Genomic DNA, 23,486 nt, shown 5'->3' with positions numbered 1-23,486 from the left:
CATTTTGCAGCTGAGAATCTGAACACTGACGCCTCCAATGAGGAGGCATTTAATGACTTCTGAATTAAATTTTATATTAATTATGTTCAGGCCAATAAGCCAAATAAATACACTATATGGCCACCTGACCATCACACCCATATGTGGTTCTTCCCCAAACTGTTGCTGCAAAGTTGGAAGCACACAATCATATAGAATGTCTTTGTATGCTGTAGCATTACATTTTCTCTTCAGTGGAACTATGAAGATGACAATGCCCCTGAGCACAAAGCGAGCTCCATGGTGTGTTAAGGTTGGAGTGGAAGAACTCGAGTGTCCTGCACAGAGCCCTGAACTCAACACCACTGAACACCATAGGGATAAATTGGAACGCCGACTGCACCCCAGACCTCCTCACCAAATATCAGTGCCTGATCTCACTAATTCTCTTGTAGCTGAATGATCACAAATCCCCACAGCCACGCTCCAACATCTAGTGGAAAGCCTTCCCAGAAGAGTGGAGATTATTATAACAGCAAAGCAGGACTAAATCTGGAAATGGATGTTCAAAAAGCACATATAGGTGTGACAGGTCAGGTCTACACATACTTTTGGCCACATCTGCAGATTGTGTCTCCTTAACTTTCACCAAACAAACCTGGAATCCTCATCCTTTTTTGCCACATATTACATATGTGGAGACATATGACATAATATGACATTGAACATCGCTGGAACATGGAGAATGAGAAAAGAAGCTCTTGTTCTTTTGTTTTTAGGAGCGAACAGTGAAAACCTGGCTGTTATCTCGTATGCCTGAGGCTGAAATTTTACCTCCTGGTACATGCCAAAGTAATTGCATTAGCAATAACAATGTCCGCCCGTGACGTCAGTGTGACACAACTCCTAACTTCCCAAAATTACAGCACCAACCAACAAATTCATATCCGAATGCCTAAACACATCACAAATAGTTCAGTATAGGTGAGCTGTTTCAAGACTTAACGTGTTTAAATGTACTTTTCGGAAAGCATGATATTTTTTTCCCCCCATCCAGAAGAAGGTGGTTTGCCAGAAGTGCATCCGTGAGTCAGAACGCTGACGTAAGACACGCCTCCGTGGTTAGCCAATAGCAGCGCGAGAAAGTGACACTAGGCGGGACATAAATACGAGTGCTCGTGGAAATTCCTCTCAGCGACGACGTCAGGCAGCGACTGCGCGACATCTTTATCCGAAGTATCTACGGACACTTGTTCGGTTTTACTCCATTTCAGAGAGCTTCAGAAAAGCCTGCGATGTTTCCCGAATCTTCAACAGAGTGAGTGAACCCTTTTTTTCATTTCAGTTCTCGGTAGAAGTGAGGAGAGACTGGAGCAGTAGGGCTAGCCGGGCGCGTTAGCATCCTCAGCCCGCCACGCGATGCAGAAGAAAGCGGAAGATGATGAAACGTGTGGAAACAGTCGGCCTTTTTTTTACACTGTTCCACTCAAAATGGCATCCTTTTATTTCATTTATGTCATTTATTTCATTACCGAACTAATTCCAGAGTTAAGCGAAATTTCAGTGATTAAAAAAGTGTGTGAAGTTGTAGCTATGTTATGGGATGATGCAAGAGCTGGACCACCAGAGGACTGCATTACGGTCCAAAGGCTTGACGTAAAATATAAAATAAATTATATGTATTTATATTTATATAAAATATAATAAATAAATAATATATTTATACTTCTCTTCGTGAAGTTTCAGTACTGTAATGTTATCATTTCGTTGGCTGAAACTGGTTTGGTTATGAATAATGATATTTCTGATGATAAAGTAATACACTGTGGGTCAAATGTCAAAAAAAATCATCATTTTTATCAAAACCAGTGCTGTAAAATGAAGCAAGGCAACTGATTATGTGACTTTGACACTAAAAGAAAAGCATGTAGCGTGGACATGATGCTATAACTCATGATGTAAGGGCCGCGTCCCAAACTGCACATTTCTGTATCAGTAGTATCCTACAATAGAGCGCCACATGTGGTAACTACAGGCGGCACTGTTTAGTTGCCTATTATGTAAGTTTGGGTGTAACCATGGTAACTCTCTTGCGCGCGCCGCGACGTGACTTCCGTCACGTTTCTGGAAGAAAACCGACTCAATGGAACAGATTTTTTTTTTTATAGTTGCTTGTATTAGGTCATGGCTGATGTCTAAAATATAAAGTGACTTTATATTCGTATTTCAGGCATCATTGTTTTTGGTGTATATTCCTTTTTTGAAAGAAAACATTACTATCTAAAATTACAGATTATTATTATTTATAATTATATTATTATTATTATTATTATTATTATTATTATTATGAGCATCCATTTAGTCTTTTATCATATCTCTATGTTCCCAGTGTCAAGATAAAATAAGATAAGATATCTTTTATTAATCCATAATGGGGTAATTTTGTTATGGAGAAATGATAGTAAGAAAAATAAGGAAAAAAATATATAAATATAAATATAAATAATAATATGTAACAGATTATATGTATGCTGTATCTTTATGTGAGTTTATTTGCATTTCTAGTTATTTTGTTATTTTATTGATGTTCATAAAGAGAAAAAAAGCGCCATGATGTAGAACAAATTCTTCATTATCATCAGGATCGTGTGCCTGAAATAAATCGGGAATGGGATATTCAAACAGTACATATAGGTATGATGGTCAGGTGTCCACATACTTTTGGCCATATAGTGTATGTTGTTAAGTGAGAGAGTTTAGACACCTAATCTAACACCTTTGTTCTGTCTATCACAGCTCCACTGGGTTGTGTAGTTGTCTTCTTTTTAGCTCATTTTATTAATAATATATCAATAATAAGTTTTAACAGGGAAATCTGCTGACTCTGTCATGCTGTGAGAGTTTAACATCAGGAGATATGAGTCAATTAACACCGAGCACGTATCTCAAGCATTTTCAGACGCACAGCATGCTGCAGATATGCGTGAAAACATGTCCATGTCCCCTGTTGTGTTTCTTTTTTAAGTCCATAAAGATGCAATGAATTCACACATTTCCACTTTGTGTGCTCTGTAAACTTCATCCCGCTCTCTTGTGTCACATGTTTAAGTGAACTCTACTGCAAATACAGCTGTCCCAAAGAAACTTTCCACATCCATCATGTTTCCTGGGCACTGCTGTATGTTTGGGCGTTAGTTTCCTTTATAAAAAATTTAGCATGTTGTCATGCCAGTGCAATATCACGGTGCTGCACGTTGTGACACGTCCAGTATGAAGCTTCTAGGTAGTACTGCTCTTATATATTACATGTAGTATAGGAAGAACGCTATTCAACCCCTCAGTACAGTTACTTGTAGAATCATTGCCAAGGTGTATTGAAGCTGTTCTTGTGGCCAAAATGTTGGTTATGTTGGTCTTTCCTTTAATTTGTCACTTATCTGTAGATAAATCTTGTGATATGGTCATGTGACTTTATTTCCTGTTAGTTACTGTGACTTTATGTCCACACTGTGTTTAGTCACTGTGTATAAAGCAAACATTGTGTTTTGTGGTGTTAGAAATTATTGCATATATGTGGGTGTGTTTGTGAGGGTGTGTGGAAAAAACTGAGAAATGTTGTCAAGTACGACATTCTAAAAACCCACATGATATAGTGTTGTGTTACAATGCGATTTCTTTAAATCATTTTGCCTATTTTTTCATATATATATATATATATATATATATATATATATTCTGGTTGTAAGGATATAATCTTTAAACTATACTAAAATCAACCATACAATGTGGTAGTCTGGTGTTTGTTTATCACAGTGCTCTTTATATCATGTTTTCTCTCTTTTATAACCCACCAGACATGCCACGTGAAACTTTCTCATCCATCCACTCCCTTTTTTCCCGTCATGACTCACCTTGTGTATGCGGACACTGTGAACACTGTTTTTATAGCCTGTTGTGTTGACTGGATACCTTTCTGTTCCCACCCTGTCCTTCAGATATGGTTATGAGGCCTGCAAGGCTACGGCTGACTGGCTGCTGGATCAGGCTCCCGTGCGCCCCCTGGTGGGCATCGTGTGCGGCTCAGGCCTTGGCGGCCTCGCTGACATGCTGAAGGATCAGAAGGTTTTTAGTTACAGCGATATCCCCAACTTTCCAAAAAGCACAGGTGAGATGCCACATTATATAAATATGTTTAAATATCTAATGTGTTTGCATTTTGACTACTTAATAATGACAGGTTTGTGTAAGAGTCATAAGTTAAAGCAACAAACAAAAATCTGAATACCTGATCTTTGGTTATCATGCATCGTCGGTTTGCTGTGACTATTAACTCTCACTTTTTTTATCTTTGAGTGATTGTTATTGGTTAATGACTGCCATATCACTGCTCTAATTGGATGCTGTGTGTCCCCTAGTGCATGGTCATGCTGGTCGGTTGGTGTTTGGTACTCTTAAAGGAAAGCCATGTGTTTGCATGCAGGGACGGTTCCACCTCTATGAAGGATATCCCATCCAAAAGGTGAACTTCAGGCACCAAAACTTCTTTATTTCTCACTTATATTACTAATTAGTAACAACCACGACCCATTACGCACTTATATCCCATTTATAGCATCACGTTTACTATAATAACACAGTTATAACACCCTAATTACTGCAGTGTTGACAGGTTTATTTGTTCATCAGAGCTGAAGCAGTATGCTGATAAAATCAAAAAATGGATCAATATCATTATGATGTTTTTAAGTTCAATATTGAGTGCATGTAGGACAGTTTTCATTTGCCAACAATGAATTTCAACTAAAATGAAACCTGCATGGCACTGTAACTACTGTTTAATAGCAGCAGGTAGTCTAATGCTTCATTGTCTATTACAGTGTTGTAATAGTTTTACTATATCATGTGAGTGTCCTTGGTTGCTGAATGATGTTAAATCATGCTACATTCTTTCTGTTTTAGATCACCATGCCCATGCGCATCTTTAAGCTGATGGGTGTTGAGACGGTCATCTTGACGAATGCCGCAGGAGGACTGAACCAAGACTACAAAGTTGGAGATGTCATGATAATCAAAGATCACATCAACATGCCAGGTTTCGCTGGAAACAATCCCTTGTGTGGACAAAACGATGAGAGGTGAGCAGGAAAAGCACAGTCTATTAGTGAGTGAGTGTTTGTAGAGCAACGTTAGTGTGTAATCATGACGGCTTTTCCTGTGAGTGGTTAGGCACATCACATTGATTCTTATTATAATTAACGGATGTGTATGTGCTCATTTCTCTCTCTCTCTCTCTCTCTCTCTCTCTCTCTCTCTCTCTTTCTCTCTCTCTCTCAGGTTTGGGATTCGTTTCCCGTGCATGTCGGACGCCTATGACAGGCAGATCAGGCACCTGGCTCAAGAAGTGGGCGCAGAGCTTGGCTACTCTCACTTCCTTAAGGAGGGTGTGTACTGTGTGCTCGGCGGGCCGTCCTTCGAAACCATCGCTGAATGCAGAATGCTTAACCGTTTGGGTGCTGATGCTGTGGGTGAGTTGAGAGGACAACAACCCGTACTATCATGTAATAGTTACATAAAAGAGGTTCAGAACCTGATGTTTCTCATAGAAATCCTCTGTACATTGTGACAAAAATGATTTTGACCCCCTCAGTACAGATTTATTTCACAAACAACCCATTAAAAAAGTTAGGCATGTTATTTAAATGAACAGTAAGACAAGACAATATGAGATACTTTTTAGATTCCACTTAACATTATTTATAGGCATAATATCTTTGATATGGGTGGGTTGTGATTTCCACTGTAACAAAAGAAAAAAAAAAAAACACAGACTGTCTGGCGAGACTGAAAGACACCTGGGGTCCCTGAACCCCATTTCGAGAGCCATATAATACCTTTCTCTAATGCTTCTATCACTGTTGCATAGGAATGAGCACAGTCCATGAGGTGATAGTGGCCCGCCACTCTGGAATGCGAGTCTTTGCCCTCTCCCTTATAACCAACAAGGCTGTGATGGACTACGACAGTGAAGAGAGGGCCAACCACGAGGAGGTTCTGCAGACGGGAGAGCAGCGCTCCCAGCAGCTGGTAAAGCTGGTCTCCACCATCGTGTCTCGCATCACCCAGCCTAATGACATCTAACACTGAGTTGACTATAAACAGAGCCACACTCCTTTCTATATTTATATCATCCTTGTACAACAAGCATCCTGCTATGATGATCTGAATATTGCACTCCTGCCTACTTGCCTGTAAAATATTAAAATGGTTTAATACGTATCATTAGACCTTGCTTATACTGTACTTTTAAATGTTTACATTCCTAAGGAAAAGAGTTTGGAGAGAATGCGTTCAATGTCTTAAAGTAAATATGATGCACTAATGCACACTGAACGGGGTGTGTGTTGCCAATTAATGTAGAAATACTGTTTAATTTGATACTAACTTGTCATTTCAACCAGACTATTTATTAGATGTCTTAAAAGACCGCTCTGTAACTTAAGTTGAGTAGTGATGAAGGCTGAAATGTTATTTTATTTATTTTTTTTCCTCAATAACTAAAGTTATTGGATGCTATTGGATGATATCTGCCAGTGGTAGCTTTTAAAACCATATGTGAGTAAACACATTAAGTTAAATATTTTTTATAAAGATTATGTTGTATCTGATATTAAAACCAGCAATGTAATGTGGACCAATCAGGACCATTTTGTAAAGCATATATTAAATTCACAAATCTAAAATAAAATAAAATAAATGACAATCATTGTGTATGGACTGATTATGTTTATTTATTGTGTCTCCTCATTGCTACATCACCTTTTCACGGCTGTCTTTCAGTCTAGCAGTATTAGTGCTATAGCACCTGCTGTAAGGTTAGGCTAGTTTCCTGTTTTCTTGTTTTCTTTTATAGTTATATAACTTGTGATTTCATGTTATATAACACTTGAAATCACACTTAAAGAGGGACAGAAAATCAGATGCCCATTTAGATACTGTGACAACAATTTCAAGAAAACAATCAGTGGTGTAGAAGGGCCACATGTTGAAATGACATTTTGTTGTGTGGCGTTTCCACCCACAAACCTTAGGATTACTATTGGGATTTTCTCAAATAAATGTTTGTCAGATGTTAATGAAACAGAAAACATTTAAGTCTGGCAGCCTAGGTAAATCCATCACAAATTTTGACACTTTTTGCTACATGTAGTAAGGGGCGTAGCAGCCATTTTAAAAGAGGGTGGAAAGCAGCTGTTAGTAAGTACTGTAAATCGCGCCCCCAGATCCACACCCCATCACACCAGGGAGACGCACCCACACCCAGACTCTAATGCTGCATCCGATTTAACTTGTAAATGGGAAGTTTGAACTCGAAATTGCATTTTATTTCAACTATGTGCATTCGAGCTAGGTATTACTGTCGATTGCTCTAAAGTAAATGCTAATATAAACTAATTTAAAGAAATATTTAAAGTGATATTTTATTTACATTTGATGGTGTGAGTGGCCATGCTGATATGATATCATGTGATGAACTTGGAAATAAGAAGGCCTTGCCTACTTTCCAAGTAGGGATTTCAAGTTGAGGTTTTCTTTGATTTTTCCTAGTCAGAGGTCAGACATACAAGTTATGTGCTTAAGATGACCACAGCATAATTCTCACAAGGATCAAATTCATCAAAGTGCCACATTTATAATCTATTCCTCCGATGGAAAAACCATTACTGGCAAATTATAAAAAATTATAAGTTTGTAGACACTGTAAAATGTTTCTATTGTGAGTGCTGTGAAAGAACCGGTAGTACTGCACAAGCAGTACTGAGAAGAAAGCAGAAATGTTTATGCAATAAACTCATTGTGTCAATTTGCTGGTACGCTTATAAAACCAGAAGTCTTGTGGTTTCAGTGAAACTGTACAGTACTCGCTGACAATATCACTAAACTGGCACGGGATAAAAGAAGAAAACACAATAATGCTATGTGAGAAGTATCAAGGGATAACTGTAGTTAAACTCATCATTGAGTAAAAAACTCAAACTCAAGAAGTGTCACAATTGTACCAGCTCTCTCCTATTTGACAAACTAAGGTCCAGATTCAGATTTGGTGACTTATGTGGGAAATTTAATGTCAAAAGTTACATCAGTATTTACACACGTACAGTTTTCCATATTCATAAATGGTTCACACAGGTGCTTAGCTTGAATGTCTGGATGGCTTCTTTAGATGATTAAAATGACCCACTCTGTAGTTCATGCCTCAGAGGATGCCAGCCGGTTCTTGTGTAGTGCTCTCAGGACAGAAATTTTTCACTTGTGTCTAGACCACTGCATTTAAATCAGGCACTGAATCTCTCAGCTTTCTTCAGCTTGGGAAAGTCACACTGATTTTCACTTTTGTGTTTCCTTTTTCTTACTCCCATTCCTTCCTGGAGGCTTCCTTACCTTACCTCACTGTACTTTTATTTAGGTTGTTTTGTAGTGTAAGTCACCAACTGTGAACATGTAATCATAACTATTGTTTGAATGTCAGCTTCTCTTCTGTCAGTTCCATAAGAAATATCAATAAGTACTAAATATCAGTACAGTCTAGTCTCTATTCTAGGCTTTTTGTTTGTTAGAGTATACAGTTGTGTGGATGCAGTGCATGTGCAAAATAAGTGACAAGCAGGGGGACCACCGCCTTACAAAGAAATATCATGAAAGCTAGTTTAGTGAAAGATATCTGGATGTAAATGCAGTTTAGTTTGTGGGAGCTAAACATAACTGATTGCAGTATAATCAATATCTTAACTTTTTAAGTTACTGCAGGAATTTCAGGAGTGAGATAAAACAGCCTCAGAAAGCTGGAGAAAGAGAAGGAGTTACGAATTGTGGGGAAAAAGAATAAAGAACTGGAAATATTGAGCAAGAGGAGAGAGAAAAGACTTCAAATGAGGATGAAAGCAAATGGTATCACCGTGAAAACAGTGAGTTAACTGCACTGCTCGTGATGGCAGTAGCTACAAAATCAGCTCCTTTCATAGGTGTAGCAACAAAGGTAGCTCCATTGGTGACTGGCCTTTTTTTCCATTCAGTAACACGAAAGCCAAAACATATATCTGTCTTATCGTGTAAATTTGGAAGAATCAATAATGTTGTGGTCCTCTAGTTCAGGGGTATAAAACAGGCACAGTCCATGTTCTAAATTATGATTGCCTTGTGGACTATAATTGAATTGAAAGATATTAAAAAAGAGCTAGTATCAATACAGTTTTTCTCATTTGCCTGAACACATCTGTCCATTCAGAAGTTCAGGCCTAAACTTAAAGTCACTGGCCAAATTGACACATTTTGTTTGCTCTAACACTCACAAAACATTAAAAATAGGCAAAAAAAAGCAAATATTTCCATCAAACACCACAAATTGTTCTCAAATGAATATATTCCTTCAGTCAATCATTACATAATGGACAACAAAATACAAAATACAGCTATCAATACGAACCTCTTCATCCTTCATTTGTGCTAAGCCAAATTCAGGCATTCATTATGGTACAGTTCTTGTATTGCACTGTTTATTGTATTACGTAAACAGAAACCAAAGAAAGAATTTCATCCAAAATCACATTTAGTCCATTCGTTTCTGATGATGAGGCCGCAGGTTCTCATCTACATCATATTTGATGTTTTCCCTTGCAATACACCAAGGGAAAAACCTCCTTGCATGGCAGTCCTCTGCACCTATTGCCAGGCAACCAGCATTCACTGTCTCTGGGAGGGACATCTTTTCATATGGTCAGTTATCATACACCTTCCATCTTCAAACAGAGAAGAATTCCTCAATCGGGTTCAGAAAAAGAACATGTGCAGGGAGGAATTGCATCATCATATGGGGAGTGTGCTGCAAGCCATTCATTCACAGGGCAAGAGGGGTGGAAGGCAACATTGTCCCAAATGATAACATACAATGTCATGTCAGGCCTCAACAGCCCTTTCTGTTCAGGTGGAACCAGTCTTTCATTCAGTGCATGTAGAAATATGATGAGGCGCTCTGTATTGTATGGGCCGACAGTTTTATATGGCAAAGGACACCATCATTGGAGATGGAAGCACACATGATGATATTGGTGCCCCTCTGCCATTGACTCTCTTTACAAATACATGCCTTTGGCCTCTTTGATCCATGCTTGTAAATAGCAACTCAAAGGTGGCCTCTTTATAGATGGTTATAATGATTATATGGTTATAATTGTTATGGAAAAACAACATTACTATAAAATAAAAAATATATATATATAAGCTTGTAGACACCAAATGTAAAATATAGCAGTTGCAAGGTGAATGAAAGAACTAGGAACAGTACTGAGAAGAATGCAGAAATGTTTGTGCAGTGAACCCATTGTGATGATTTCCTGGTACACTTATAACACATGACTTCTTGTGGTTTCATGACAAAAGAACACACAAACACAAGCAGGATGTTATGTGGGAAGTATGAAGTCTGTAGTTAAACTCATCATTGAGTAATTGAACTCGAGCCGGTTAATGTTCCAGTTGTACCTGTTCTCTTCTATTGACCCCAATGGCTTTCCACAGTACAGTAACTTGATTCTCTAGCAGAAAAACGAAACTTTTAAGAAGAGGGCTGTGAGGACTGTGAGAGAGAGAGGACCAAGATTCTGTGTTGTGAGTAAATATTTTGTCTGTGATCAAAAGTGAGTAATTTATGCACTTTTTTGTTAAATTTTTTTTCCCAGTTGGTAAATAACTCAGTAGGAACAGTGTTTGTTGAGTCATAATGTCATTCCTGATTTGATTAGTAGGGATAGAGTAGAATTGTACAAGACAGATTTACCATGAGCAACAACATTTCAAACATGTGAATGCTTACTGCTATTGATATACAGTACTGGGTAAATTCGGATATACTGGGACATTTTTTTTTTATTTTCAAATTGTCTAAGTTTTCTTAACATTAGTTAAACAAAATACTCGGCACATGAAACATTTGTGTAATCTTCAAGGTGCTGACTCCCTATATATGAAGGAAAATATTTATATTTTTATATTTTAAATTCTAAAGAAGCATGTCTTACCCTTTTGAAAACCAATATTTAATGATGTTTGGTAATTTGGGACACATATTTTCACTGGTTTATGACTTTAATTCTCAGAAGTGTGTTTAAAATTTTATTTATTTGTAGCATATTTATTCATAACATCAATAAATCAACAGCAAAACATCCAAAATTCATCATAACCATAATCTAATATTGTACAAACACAGCAGACTAAGTAAAATTGCAAAAAAAAAAAAAATATTTTCTAAAATTCAGTATGAATAGATGAAATTGTCTCAGTAAAAACACACCTAAAAGTTAAGTAACATATTATAATTTATTTCTTGCAGTGGTGGCATAACACAGGATTTGAAACAAAATAAAATTCAACATGTAAATTATATACATTAATGATGCATTTACTCATATGGATTCAAGTATTTGTAAAAGGCCAATAAATGGCTGCCAAATATTGTTTCTCTAAAAAATACATTGAAAAAACAAAGCTTACACAGTTTGCCTTTCTATCCAAAACAGCATCCAGAGATGAGGCGTTCTCAGTTCAGGAACTCTACCAGTCTGCATGGAGCTGCCCAGTCCCCAGTAACTCAGCTGCGGTTGGTGCTGGTGGGCAGAACTGGTTCAGGTAAAAGTGCCACTGGAAACACCATCTTGGGTGAAGAATGTTTCCCATCTAAACTGAGCATGAACTCAGTGACAAAGCAATGCAAGAAGGCATGTGGAGTAGTTCATGGGCGGAGCCTAGCGCTGATTGACACTCCTGGCTGGTTCGACACCTCCCTCCAGCAAAATGAGATAGCACAGGAAGTGTCTAGATGTCTGACCATGTGTTCACCTGGACCACATGCATTTCTGCTCATCATACCACTCGCTCGCTTCACAGAGGAGCAGCAGCAGACTGTAGATATGATTGAGGAGGCTTTCAAGAAGAACATGAGTGATCACACAATCATCATATTTACCCATGCAGACGAGCTGGAAGGAGAGCCCATTGAGCAGTTCATATCAAAACAGGGCCAGAAAATCCAGGATATTATTGCACGTTTCGGTGGGCGTTTCCTGGCTTTCAACAATGAGAACCCAGAGAACCAGGACCAGGTGAAACAGCTCCTGAAGAAGCTGGATGAGTTGCTGGAACAGAACGAGTACCGTCACTTCACCAACCAGAAAACGGAGGTTGTAGAGAATATATATCTTCCTGTCAAGGAATTTTGTTAATTCATACCCTCAAAACTTAATGTAAAAGTCTTTTCATAAAAGTGCTACTGGCTTAATGCAAAGAATTCATTCTGATATGGTCCCACGCAGCTTAACTTTGATTTGTTAGGTTGCCGTTCACTCACTTAAATGTTGTGTGCTTTTTTCCTCAGAGATTTGTGAATGTCGGGCCCAATTTAGGGTATGTGCACTGTGCAAAAATGGGCAGGGGACAGAATCACTTGGGGAAAGTGCGGGGCCACATGTAGTTCTGAAACTACAGGTTTCCTTAAACCATCCAATTTCTGTACTGCTTATCCTACACAGGGTTGCAGGAGTAGCCTGGAACCCACACACTACAGACAATTTGGTAATGCCAGGCAGCCTACAATGCATGTCTTTGTACTGGGAGAGGAAACTGGAGTACCCAGATGAAACACCCAAGGTACAGGGAGAACACACAAGCTCCGTGCACCCGGAGCACAGGCAGGATTCGAACCCCCCACTCCAGAGGTGTGAGGCAAACAGGCTAACCACTATGCCAGCATGCCCCCAAACCAAAATATGTATCTCAATTACAAATAAAGGTTCAGAATTTTAAAATCTGGTTACGTGGAATAGTGAAAAGTGATAAAAATTACATTTGAAAATTCCATTCCAACTCAACTGAAAAACACCACATCTATCTCAACTTTTATAACCTAATCTCTGACAAAATGTAAAGAGCATTATATGTTTGCAGACACTGACTGTAAAATACAGCCATTGCGAGTGCAGAGAAAGAAACTCCCTGTAGCGGGTGTACTGTACCACCTTGCTCTCCTTTTGGCCCCAATGGCTTTCCACAGAGCAGAACCGTTACTCTTCAGTGAGGAAACGAAACTTAGGAGAAGGATGCTGAGTGAGAGAGAGAGAGAGAGAGATCCAAAAATCCGTCCTCTGAGAAAAGGTTTTGTCCGTGTTTAAAAAAAAAAGAGTAGTTTCTGAACTCTTCCTCATTTTTTTCGCATTGTTAATAGCTCAATGATTCCAAAAGTAATGACGTCATTTCTGATTTGATTATTAGAGATAAGGTGAGATAATGCTAGACAGATTTACCATATGTGCATGCTCCTGTAGGAACCAAAATTTCAGCATTGTTTCTAGAAATGAGATTAATTGCCAAGGTCCAGTGAAGCAGCTACACCCATACTGTTACCCTTCCTAATGGGGCAAGTGTTTACTGCTATTAATATACTGTATACCTTAAAATCTACTACACTTTGTAAATATATATATATATTGTGTGTGTGTGTGTGTGTGTGTGTGTATATATATATATATATATATATATATATATATATATATATATATATATATATATACACACACACAGTATATACAGTATTGTGCAAAAGCCTTAGGCAAAGTTTTTTAGTACAAACTTTGTTATAGATTTTTATTTTATGACTTCTACATTATTGATTCAGTACAAAAACATTTTAGATTCCAAACATTAGTTTTCCAGCACAAAATTAAATGTTACAGAAAAATGTATGTCAGTAAAGAAAGCAGCATATTACATAAGAGACACTTTTCAGACAAAAAAACATAATGAAGGCTGCTGGGTTTCACTGCAGAAATAACAAGCAAGTGTGACAGTCAAAGTCTCCAGCTCATTTCCTTATAAAACTCCACAAATTGTACCCGAGACTACTATTTTTTTTTTAAAAAGTGATGGATCGTCACACCAACTATTGACTTTGTTTCATTTATTACTGTTTACTGCTCTTTATAGTATTTTTTTAATGTAGAAACATCATAATTTCATTATTTTTGAAGGCATCTTTGCACTCCGGCATTTCTTTGCATGTGCCTAAGACTTTTGCACAGTACTGTATATAAAATAAAAATAGAAATAGCACATCTTGTTTGGACCAAAAATATAAGACAAACATTTCCAAATGTTTCCAAATCTTTTTCAGTTATATTTGCAAAACACATCCAACTAAAACAGGCCTTGATGATTAAAGGAATGAAAAATATATAAAGGAAAAAATACAGTATTTAAATGAAAATAGTTTTGGCTTTGGTAAGGACATCAGAGCAGAAGATCATATCGTAGACATATCACTCAATCTCACAATGATATTAACAGCAGCAGCAGCAACAACAACAACAGCAACAACAATAATTGGTAGTAGTAACAGTAGTAGTAGCATTACAAGTACAGATTTCAATAGCTCTTCTTTATTTCATATAATAGGACTCAGTAATGACAAGACTACATAAAATCAGTGTAAGCTTCAATACATAAATTACTTTACAGCAACATATTCACCAAAGTTATGTCAATATTTACAATTTCAAGTTAACAGGCCAAATGCAGCATTTTGTGATGATAATTAAAAGGGCATGGTTGAAGAGGTGAAGAGGTGATTGATAGTTTTAGACACAACGCTCAAATGTCATGAAAGTGCGCACACTTTCCAATACACGTCTGAAGCTCTTAACAGTTCTGTAGCAAAGACATGTCTTGTTCTGCTATAGTCAGACCATTAGCAGGGAATTCTTTGCAGTTTTTCTAGTACATTGCTCATTTTGACATCTAAGCTAGCTCATTGTACTGACATTATGACTAGCAAACCAACGTGAGTGAACAAAATTATGGCATAAAACAAAGCATCCAACACTAGCTAAATTTTATAACAATTTACTACTGACTGTATGACCTTAGCTAATACTAATAGTAGCTTAGTTTATATTATATTATATTTTCACTTGGTACTTTACATTAGCTACTTATAATTACATTACTTTGAGTAACATGATGGCTAGGCCATTGTCAGCTAGCTAGCAAATGGTGGTAGCTCAATCAGTTAGTACTTAAAATGATAAATTGTAGCTGCGTAATTGTTTAAGTATTTTAGGTACTAATCAATAACGCTGTACTTACCAATTTGAGAAAGCACGCCATCTTAAGTTGCACTTCAAATAATAGCTTTCAATGTGCATGCTCCCATTAAGCAGGGGAGTGTCCATGACGAATATAGGCAGCCAAGAGATCACTTTCAATTCAATCAAATTTAGGCTTTAAAACTGCACAAGGGGAGTAAATGGCGCCATGCTGTTCACTCATATACTGTATAAATTCATTGGTAATGACACTCTAGCTATACATATATACTACAGTGTTGTGTTGGTGTTACTGAAGTACTATACTTCATTCTTTCAAACTATATACACATACTGTAATAAGAATAAACAATAAACATACTGCTTTAAACATTGTGTAACTGGTTAACTAGCACAGAAACCTCAGCTGGAAAGCAGGTTGCATTTTGTTATATATAAATATTGATCATAATAGGCTTATGTCAAACTTATGTTTGAAGGATTTAGAAGGGTCAGTATATAATCACTGGCTTTTTCATTTTCAGAAATTCAGAGCATTTCAGAAACAAACCTCTCACAGTTTGCCTTTCTATCCAAAACAGCATCCAGAGATGAGGCGTTCTCAGTTCAGGAACTCTACCAGTCTGCATGGAGCTTCCCAGTCCCCAGTAACTCAGCTGCGGTTGGTGCTGGTGGGCAGAACTGGTTCAGGTAAAAGTGCCACCGGAAACACCATCTTGGGTGAAGAATGTTTCCCATCTAAACTGAGCATGAACTCAGTGACAAAGCAATGCAAGAAGGCATGTGGAGTAGTTCATGGGCGGAGCCTAGCGCTGATTGACACTCCTGGCTGGTTCGACACCTCCCTCCAGCCAAGTGAGATAACGGAGGAAGTGCTAAGATGTCTGACCATGTGTTCACCTGGACCACATGCATTTCTGCTCATCATACCACTCGCTCGCTTCACAGAGGAGCAGCAGCAGACTGTAGATATGATTGAGAAGGCTTTCGAGGAAAACATGAGTGATCACACAATCATCATATTTACCCGTGCAGACAAGCTGAAAGGAAAGCCCATTGAGCAGTTCATATCAGAACAGGGCCAGAAAATCCAGGATATTATTGCACGTTTCGGTGGGCGTTTCCTGGCTTTCAACAACAAGAACCCAGAGAACCAGGACCAGGTGAAACAGCTCCTGAAGAAGCTGGATGAGTTGCTGGAACAGAACGAGTACCGTCACTTCACCAACCAGAAAACGGAGGTTGTAGAGAAGGCACTAGCAATGTTGGAACAGAAAAAGCAAGAAAAACTAGCTGAATCAATTAAGAAGGCCAAGCAGGAAGTAAGGCAGATGGCTGAACATCGCAAGGCTGACATCATTAAAAACCTGGAGGAGGAGAAGCAAGAGATAGAAAGATGCAGGAGTCACATCAAGGTTGAAATCCTCCATTTAACAGCAGAAATTAACAAAGAAAATGAAAACCTTTATAAAGATCCACACAGGCTGCAGTTGCTGCAGGGATCTCTACAGGGTGCAAAAAACAGCCTCAGAAGGCTAGAGGAAGAGAAGGAGTTAAGGGTAAAGGAAAGTGCAAAAAAGAAAAAAGAATTAGAAATATGGATCAAGGAAGAAGAACAGAGAAGAGAGCAAGAGGAGAGAGAAAAGGCTTCAAATGAGGATGAAAGCAAATGGTATTACAATGAAAAATATTTCACTATTCTGAAGTACCTCATCATTTTTTTGGGAGGTGCTGGAGCTGGATTTGCGCTGGCACCTGCACTTTTTATGACCGCTGCAGCACCTGTAGGACTGGCAGCAGAGTTAACCGCACTGCTCGGACCAGAGCTTGCAGCCATCGTGATGGCAGCAGCTACAAAAGCAGCTCCTTTAATGGGTGCAGCAACAAAGGTAGCTCCATTGGTGACTGGCCTTTGTTCCATTCAATAACACAAAAGCCAAAACATATGTCTGTAAGTTTGGAGAAATCTATAATGTTGTCATCCTCTAGTCCAAGCGTGTAAAACAGGCACAGAAAATGAATGTAGAATCCGTGTTCTAATTTATTACTGTGTGGTGAACCATAATTGAATTAAAAGATAAGAAAAAAGAGCTAGTATCTGTTTTTCTACTAGAGAGCAAAATAGACCAATAAATTGATCCGTAATTCTCCATTAGAAAGCTACGAATTTTACATATAATCCTAACTGGGTCCATTTCCTAATTAAGTCCATGTATTAGTCCAGTATAATCCTAATTAAATCCATTTCAGTTCCAGTTTGTAGCGCTACAAAATTTGGAAAGGTTCAAGGGGGTTAACATTTATGCAAAACACTGTATGGTAAAACCATAATTTAGAAATGAACATGCTAATGGTAATGAATTGTTCATTTGTTTTGTAGGTGATACAGTGTATATTCAATCTGGCCCACTTGACATTGGACTAAGTGTCATGTGGCCTGTTACCTAAAAAGTGATTAACACCCCTGTTCTAGTCTGTCTGATGATATCAGATGTTTGTAGTGTGTAGGAAGAATAAGAAAATGAACATTTTTATTACAATCATAATCTGTTTTATTATTCATTTTGCATATACTAATCGCAGTCATTGTACTGCTTGCATTCTTCGCTACTTAGTGTAAAGCAGCTCTGTCTTTGGGCTTTCCTTTGATGCATTAATTACAAAATATTTTACTGCTTACAGAAAAAAACAATATATTAACTAGAACTGTAATTCGAAATACTTTTATGTTAATATACTACTAGTATGTACACATTCAATTAATCAGATACATAAGTGTGTTTCCATGTAACAAAGTGTGGGGTTCATAGATATTATTGCAATGATAATGTATCCTATAAAATAAAACAAATTTGAGATTTTTCCATTTGTGTCTCATTTGCATTTATTTATATATCTTTCTGATCATATTGTGTTTATATACATACTAAATGTGAAGTGCATTTATTAGTAGTAGTGCTGTCATTGGGTTTAACCTGTCTTTAGCTTGGCACCAAATAGAAAAATAATTGATTCTATTATTCTAGAGCTTGTACAATGTGCCAGTGGTACATCACATTTCCTGTTTCACAGAATTCATAACACTAAAAACATGCCCCCCATCATGCAGTATGACAGCATGGTGTAAATATTTATTTTGAGCTCTCTGGTTGCGTTGCTATTGTGGGTTGTTTGAAAGACTTGGACACCAGTAACAGAAACATGGCACAAAAGCTTTCCATTCAGCATTGTGTTCTTGTTTCTTTCAAACGGAAACAAAGTGGAAATGGCAAAACGAGGTATGGATGTGCAGTTGTGGAAACCTGAATTTTTCCTTTGCTGTGGGGGAAAATGAGCTTAATATAGTTTGTAAACTCTGCTAAAGTTTTGATTTGTACCACTCATTTAATGTAGATATATTCACACATTTAAACATACCTGTCCAGTCACTTTACAGCAGGTTAATCTCGCCTAGGGATGCAATGATACTTTTTATTTCAAAACAAGTACAAGTACATTTACATGAGTTTTCTGTTTTACCAGTTTTTAATCGCTGATACCGTATGAGCTACTGGCAGGAGAAACAGAATACATTGATCTGTTTTGGCAACTCCACTTATCAGTGAGTTTTGTTTTGAGAGATATTAACTGTTTAATATTTAATAATTAATGGAATACGCCTAGCTCAAGAGGTACCAAATCCCCCACTGAAAAACACATGCCCTCTCAGTCAAGCTGATCTAACTTTCCCATTTATTAATTACTGAAACATTTTTGCCCAACTGTACTGAGGAGGATGCCAACATTACAAATAGTATGGAAAGCAGCCAACAACCAAAAGAAGTGGAAGAGTGTCACTTTGTTCTCATTTGCTGCCTGTTTTTCCTGCAGTGACAAAACTGTTCAGCTTAAAACATGACATGAGAAACTGGCGCAGAATAATTTAATAACATATTTTAATGATTATATCTAAGAATAAAGTGTAGCCTTAGAGAAAAAGATAAAAAGACATCAGCTCAGATGGTTTTATTCATGTTGTAAGTTATTTATCTGAAATATGCACGTAGATTGTCACCTGCTTGACTAGATCGCCTTGTAGTTTGACAGATACTAACTAGTCAGACTGGATTTTTTTTAGTAGGATGTTTCCGGATATGTTCTTATTATAGGTTTCACAGTACTTAGCATGTGATTAATGAATGAGTGTATCCTAGCTACGTAGCTAGGCAGTCGAGGTAGGAAAAACAGCTATACAGTCCGGTTCAGTCTTTTACCTGACTTAATGTACTCTAGGTTCTTGTGGTCTGTGAAAATGGTGAACAGATGGGGGCCCCCTTTAGCCAGTGTTGCCATTCCTCCAGGGCTATTTTCACTGTGAGGAGTTCCTTGTTGCCCTTGTTATAGTTGCGTTCAGCTAGGGAAAGCTTCTTCGAAAAGAAAGCCACGGGGTGGAGTTTGGGCTCCTGTCCAAATTTCTGTGATAGAACGGCCCCCACCACTCTTTCAGAGGTGTCCACCTCCAATATTAAAGGCTTGGATGGGTCAAGGTGTTTAAGTGTGGGGGCCAAGGTGAAGGCCTCCTTGAGGCACTCAAATGCTTGGTTTGCTGAGGGGTTCCACTTCAGCTTCTTGGGTCCCTTTTTTAGCAGGGACATCGGGGGGGGAGGCGATGGTGCTAAAACCCCTGATGAACCTCCTGTAGAAATTTGTGAACCCAAGGAATCTTTGCAGCTCCTTAGCAGTAGTGGGAACGGGTCAGTTGGTGATGGCCGTGACCTTGTCTTTGTCCATGAACATATCTTCTGGGCTTATGATATATACAAGGAATGAGATTCTTGAAACATGAAATTCTCACTTCTCCGCTTTCACATACAGGTGGTTCTCTAGCAACCGTGCCATGACCTTTTGGACATGGTCGATGTGCGACTCTTTGCTTGAGGAGTAGAAGTTGTCATCAATATACGCTATGACAAATGTTGCCCACATGTTGCTGCAACCATGTTTGTAGGCCACGTTGTGTTCTGGGAAATGTAGTGTAACGCAGATGGTGTTGATGTGACAGTAGTAATGTTTTTCTGGGTATAATATGTTTTTTTAGCTTGGCACCTAGTAGAAAAATAATATTCTATTATTCTAGAGCTTGTACATTCTGTTAATGATGTTTCACATTTCCTGCTGAATTTCAGACCTCATTAGTACATGCTCTGAGTATCACAGCATGGTGAAAATACTTTATTTGGAGCTTTCTGGTAGCAATAGCTGAAACAACACAGCTACACGGTGAATACAAATTCTAAATATAAATGTTTATTCCATTCAGACCTTTGGGTGTCATACCAAGAGAACATCTCACCACATACTGAGAAGTGGCTTTTCTCTGCTATGGAGGCACTATCATTGAAACCTGAATTTTACTCTGTCTTTAAAAAAAGAGCTTGTAAACATCTATAGTTTGTAAACATTGTTAAGGTTGGGATTTGTTTTTATTGAACATCACAGAGCACATTTAAATACCCACCCATTCACCTTACAGCATTTCAGCCCTACCCATTCACCTTGCAGCATTTTAGCCCCACCCATTCACCTTGCAGCATTTTAGCCCTACCCATTCACCTTGCAGCATTTTAGCCCTACCCATTCACTTTACAGTAAGTATTAATTTTATAGCAGATTAGTCCCATGTATTCACTTTACAGGAGGTTAACTCCAGCCATTCACCTTATAGCAGGTTAGTCCCATTTATTCACTTTACAGCAGATTAGTCCTGCCTTTTCACTTTACAGCAGATTAGTCCCACCTTTTCACTTTACAGCAGATTAGTCCTGCCTTTTCACTTTACAGCAGATTAGTCCCACCTTTTCACTTTACAGTAGATTAGTCCCACCTTTTCACTTTACAGTAGATTAGTCCTGCTTTTCAGTTTACAGTAGGTTAGTCCTGCCTTTTCACTTTACAGCAGATTAGTCCTCCTTTTTCACTTTACAGAAGGTTAACTCCACCCATTCACTTGACAGCAGATTAGTCCCGCCTTTTCACTTTACAACAGATTAGTCCTCCTTTTTCACTTTACAGGAGGTTAACTCCACCCATTCACTTGACAGCAGATTAGTCCCGCCTTTTCACTTTACAGCAGATTAGTCCTCCCTTTTTACTTTACAGCATATTAGCCCCTTCCATTCCAATCCACACACTAATCTTACCAAACTTTACGTATACCACCAAATATTAACCACGTTAGCTAAGAGAAGTTTAGTTTAACAGAAGAAAAACAGTAGGCCTATTTAAATGGTCTCAACATAGCCAGCAACCTGCCCTAACTCCTGCATGAAGTTTGAAAGCTTAAAATTTGAAAGCTTAAAATTCACTTCAAATAAACGAGCTTGACGTGGAAAGTTGCCCTCTCCAAAATGGCGTGATGGCTTACCAATGAGACGCCATTTTTTCCCTCTGTCGTCAGGGTAGTTGAAACATCTCTGTCGCCCTCTTGTGGCTGGCTGCAGTTCAATTCTTATTCTAGCCCAATCTCACAGATGGTCCATCGTATTATGAGCAATGTAGTTTAACCTATTTCCATGGAACGTTATATTACCATTTAGTTTGGGCTTTGTAAAGTCGTATTATTTTGCTAGCATGCTAACAAAGAAGTTACATGAGACTTCATTTATACAGAGTAACTACACAAACCAATATTTAAAACTAGTTTATAGGTCTACCTTTTCGTATAAATAAAAGTCCACCCTTCCTGAAAGGCATTAAATATGTTTATACTGAGGTATTCATGATGTGTTTAGTGATTCTGGTGCTGTATTTTGAGGTGTTTAGCAGTTGTCTGCTGCACCAATGTCACAGGAGGACATTGCTAGTTTCGATACAATGCAATCTTAAACATGAGGGAGGGTTTCGCTGTTAGCTCCTACAAACAAAAGAGCAAGACTTTCTTTTTGGACTCCAACATTTTCCAACCAACATTCAATGCCGTTAATAAGAAATCCAGCATAGTGGAGACATCAAATTTTAGACTCAAAGTTTCAGAAAGGCACCACAAACACATTCATATAGTAACAACTTAGAGTAGCCAGTTCATATCAGCATGCTTTTGGAAGGAAACCCAATGGGACAGTAACCCCAGCTCAGGACTGAACCATGGACCCTTGAGCTGTGGGGCACCAACACTACCTGCTGCGGCACTGGATCTTCTACTTCTGTGTGATGTTGTTTTTTTCAGGTTATTGTGCTATGACTGACAAAGTGTTCTTGTTGAGTAAGAACTTTTGCTAGTGTTTGGTAAAGAATGAGTTGCTTTTGAAATATTTTTAAAAGATGTAAGCCAAAACCTATTTACTGATAATAATATCATTGTCTATTATGCAATACATTAATTTAAAAAAAAAAAGTAAACGTCAGCTCTGTTATTGATTAGCCTCTTTCTGTCAGAAGGCAAACTCATTACAGTACCAAATGATCAGCAACCTGTCTTGAGCTTTACAAGGGTTTGGCATGTAGGACTGTAACTGGAGCTCCAGCTTGCCATTCCCGAGGGTTTACAGTTGTTAAATATAACCCAGATCAGCCAGCTAAGCAAAAGAAGCCACCACAGGAGCTGAGATAAGCCTGGCATTAGCCATGCTAGCACCTGCACTCAGGGCTGACTTAGCAACCTTGACCTGATGTGTCAGAAGATTTGGGAATTTTTTTTTTAAATGACACCTTCAGATAGAATATTATAGTTATATGGTAACATGTAGAAAATGGAAACTGTTGTGCTCAATTAATTTATTACAACACATTATTTGGAGCGTCTATTGCTGATAATAGAAAAAATAGCCTATAAAGACTAAGGAGTTCTAAGGAAGAATATAGCATGTAGAAAAATTATAAAGGGTAATGTAATGTGTAGAGGAGGTGTAAAGAGGGGTTTAAAGTGTAACTCGGAGTGCAACATGTAGAGGAAATGTAAAGTGTAACATTAAAAAAAACTATACCTGGGATTGTAACATGTAATGTAAGTGTAAAGAATAGCATAACATGAATTGTAAAGTGGAGTGTACCTTAGAGGAAGTATAAAGAGGGGTTTAACATGTATAAAAAGTTAAAAGAGTAAAAGAATTGTAAAGCGCAGAAAGCATAAAGCAGAGTTTAACTTGCATAAAAATGTAAATGGAGAGTAAGATTTAGAGGAAGTGGGAAATGTTAAGAAAGTGGAAATGGGAGTGTAAATGGGGAATGAATTGTGAAAAAAAAATGTAAAGAAGAATCTTACACATAAAGAGTATAAAGAGCAGTGAAACATAAAGAGTGTGTAAAGAGGAGTGTAACATGTAGTGGAAGTGTAAAGAGGAATGTGATGTAAGGGAAGTGGAAATGGAATGTTACAGAGTG

The 23,486-nt window shown here is 38.0% G+C and overlaps 2 protein-coding genes across 3 annotated transcripts; both read left to right on the top strand.

Annotated features, from left to right (window-relative positions):
* Positions 1–1,137: 1,137 nt before the first annotated feature.
* Positions 1,138–6,742, top strand: LOC113533630 (purine nucleoside phosphorylase). The gene is made up of 6 exons (XM_026925894.3): positions 1,138–1,297; positions 3,975–4,144; positions 4,395–4,498; positions 4,939–5,114; positions 5,314–5,504; positions 5,903–6,742. The coding sequence occupies exons 1-6, from the start codon at positions 1,275–1,277 to the stop codon at positions 6,115–6,117; spliced, it is 879 nt and encodes a 292-aa protein (XP_026781695.1). The 5' UTR covers positions 1,138–1,274; the 3' UTR covers positions 6,118–6,742.
* Positions 6,743–10,554: 3,812 nt separating this feature from the next.
* LOC113533174 (GTPase IMAP family member 8) lies at positions 10,555–17,994 on the top strand. Of its 2 annotated transcripts, none has more exons than XM_026925103.3 (3): positions 10,555–10,670; positions 11,553–12,212; positions 15,710–17,994. In XM_026925103.3, exons 2-3 carry the CDS (start codon positions 11,562–11,564, stop codon positions 17,054–17,056), a joined length of 1,998 nt encoding a protein of 665 aa, XP_026780904.3. In that variant the 5' UTR covers positions 10,555–10,670; positions 11,553–11,561; the 3' UTR covers positions 17,057–17,994. The 2 variants fall into 2 exon arrangements, with proteins under 2 accessions (XP_026780904.3, XP_053083739.1); XM_053227764.1 differs by having other exon boundaries at positions 10,581–10,641.
* Positions 17,995–23,486: the final 5,492 nt, after the last annotated feature.

Source organism: Pangasianodon hypophthalmus, chromosome 21 (genome assembly GCF_027358585.1).
Source record: "Pangasianodon hypophthalmus isolate fPanHyp1 chromosome 21, fPanHyp1.pri, whole genome shotgun sequence".
Classification (NCBI taxonomy): Eukaryota; Metazoa; Chordata; class Actinopteri; order Siluriformes; family Pangasiidae; genus Pangasianodon; species Pangasianodon hypophthalmus.
This window is presented reverse-complemented; position numbering and strand designations above follow the sequence as displayed.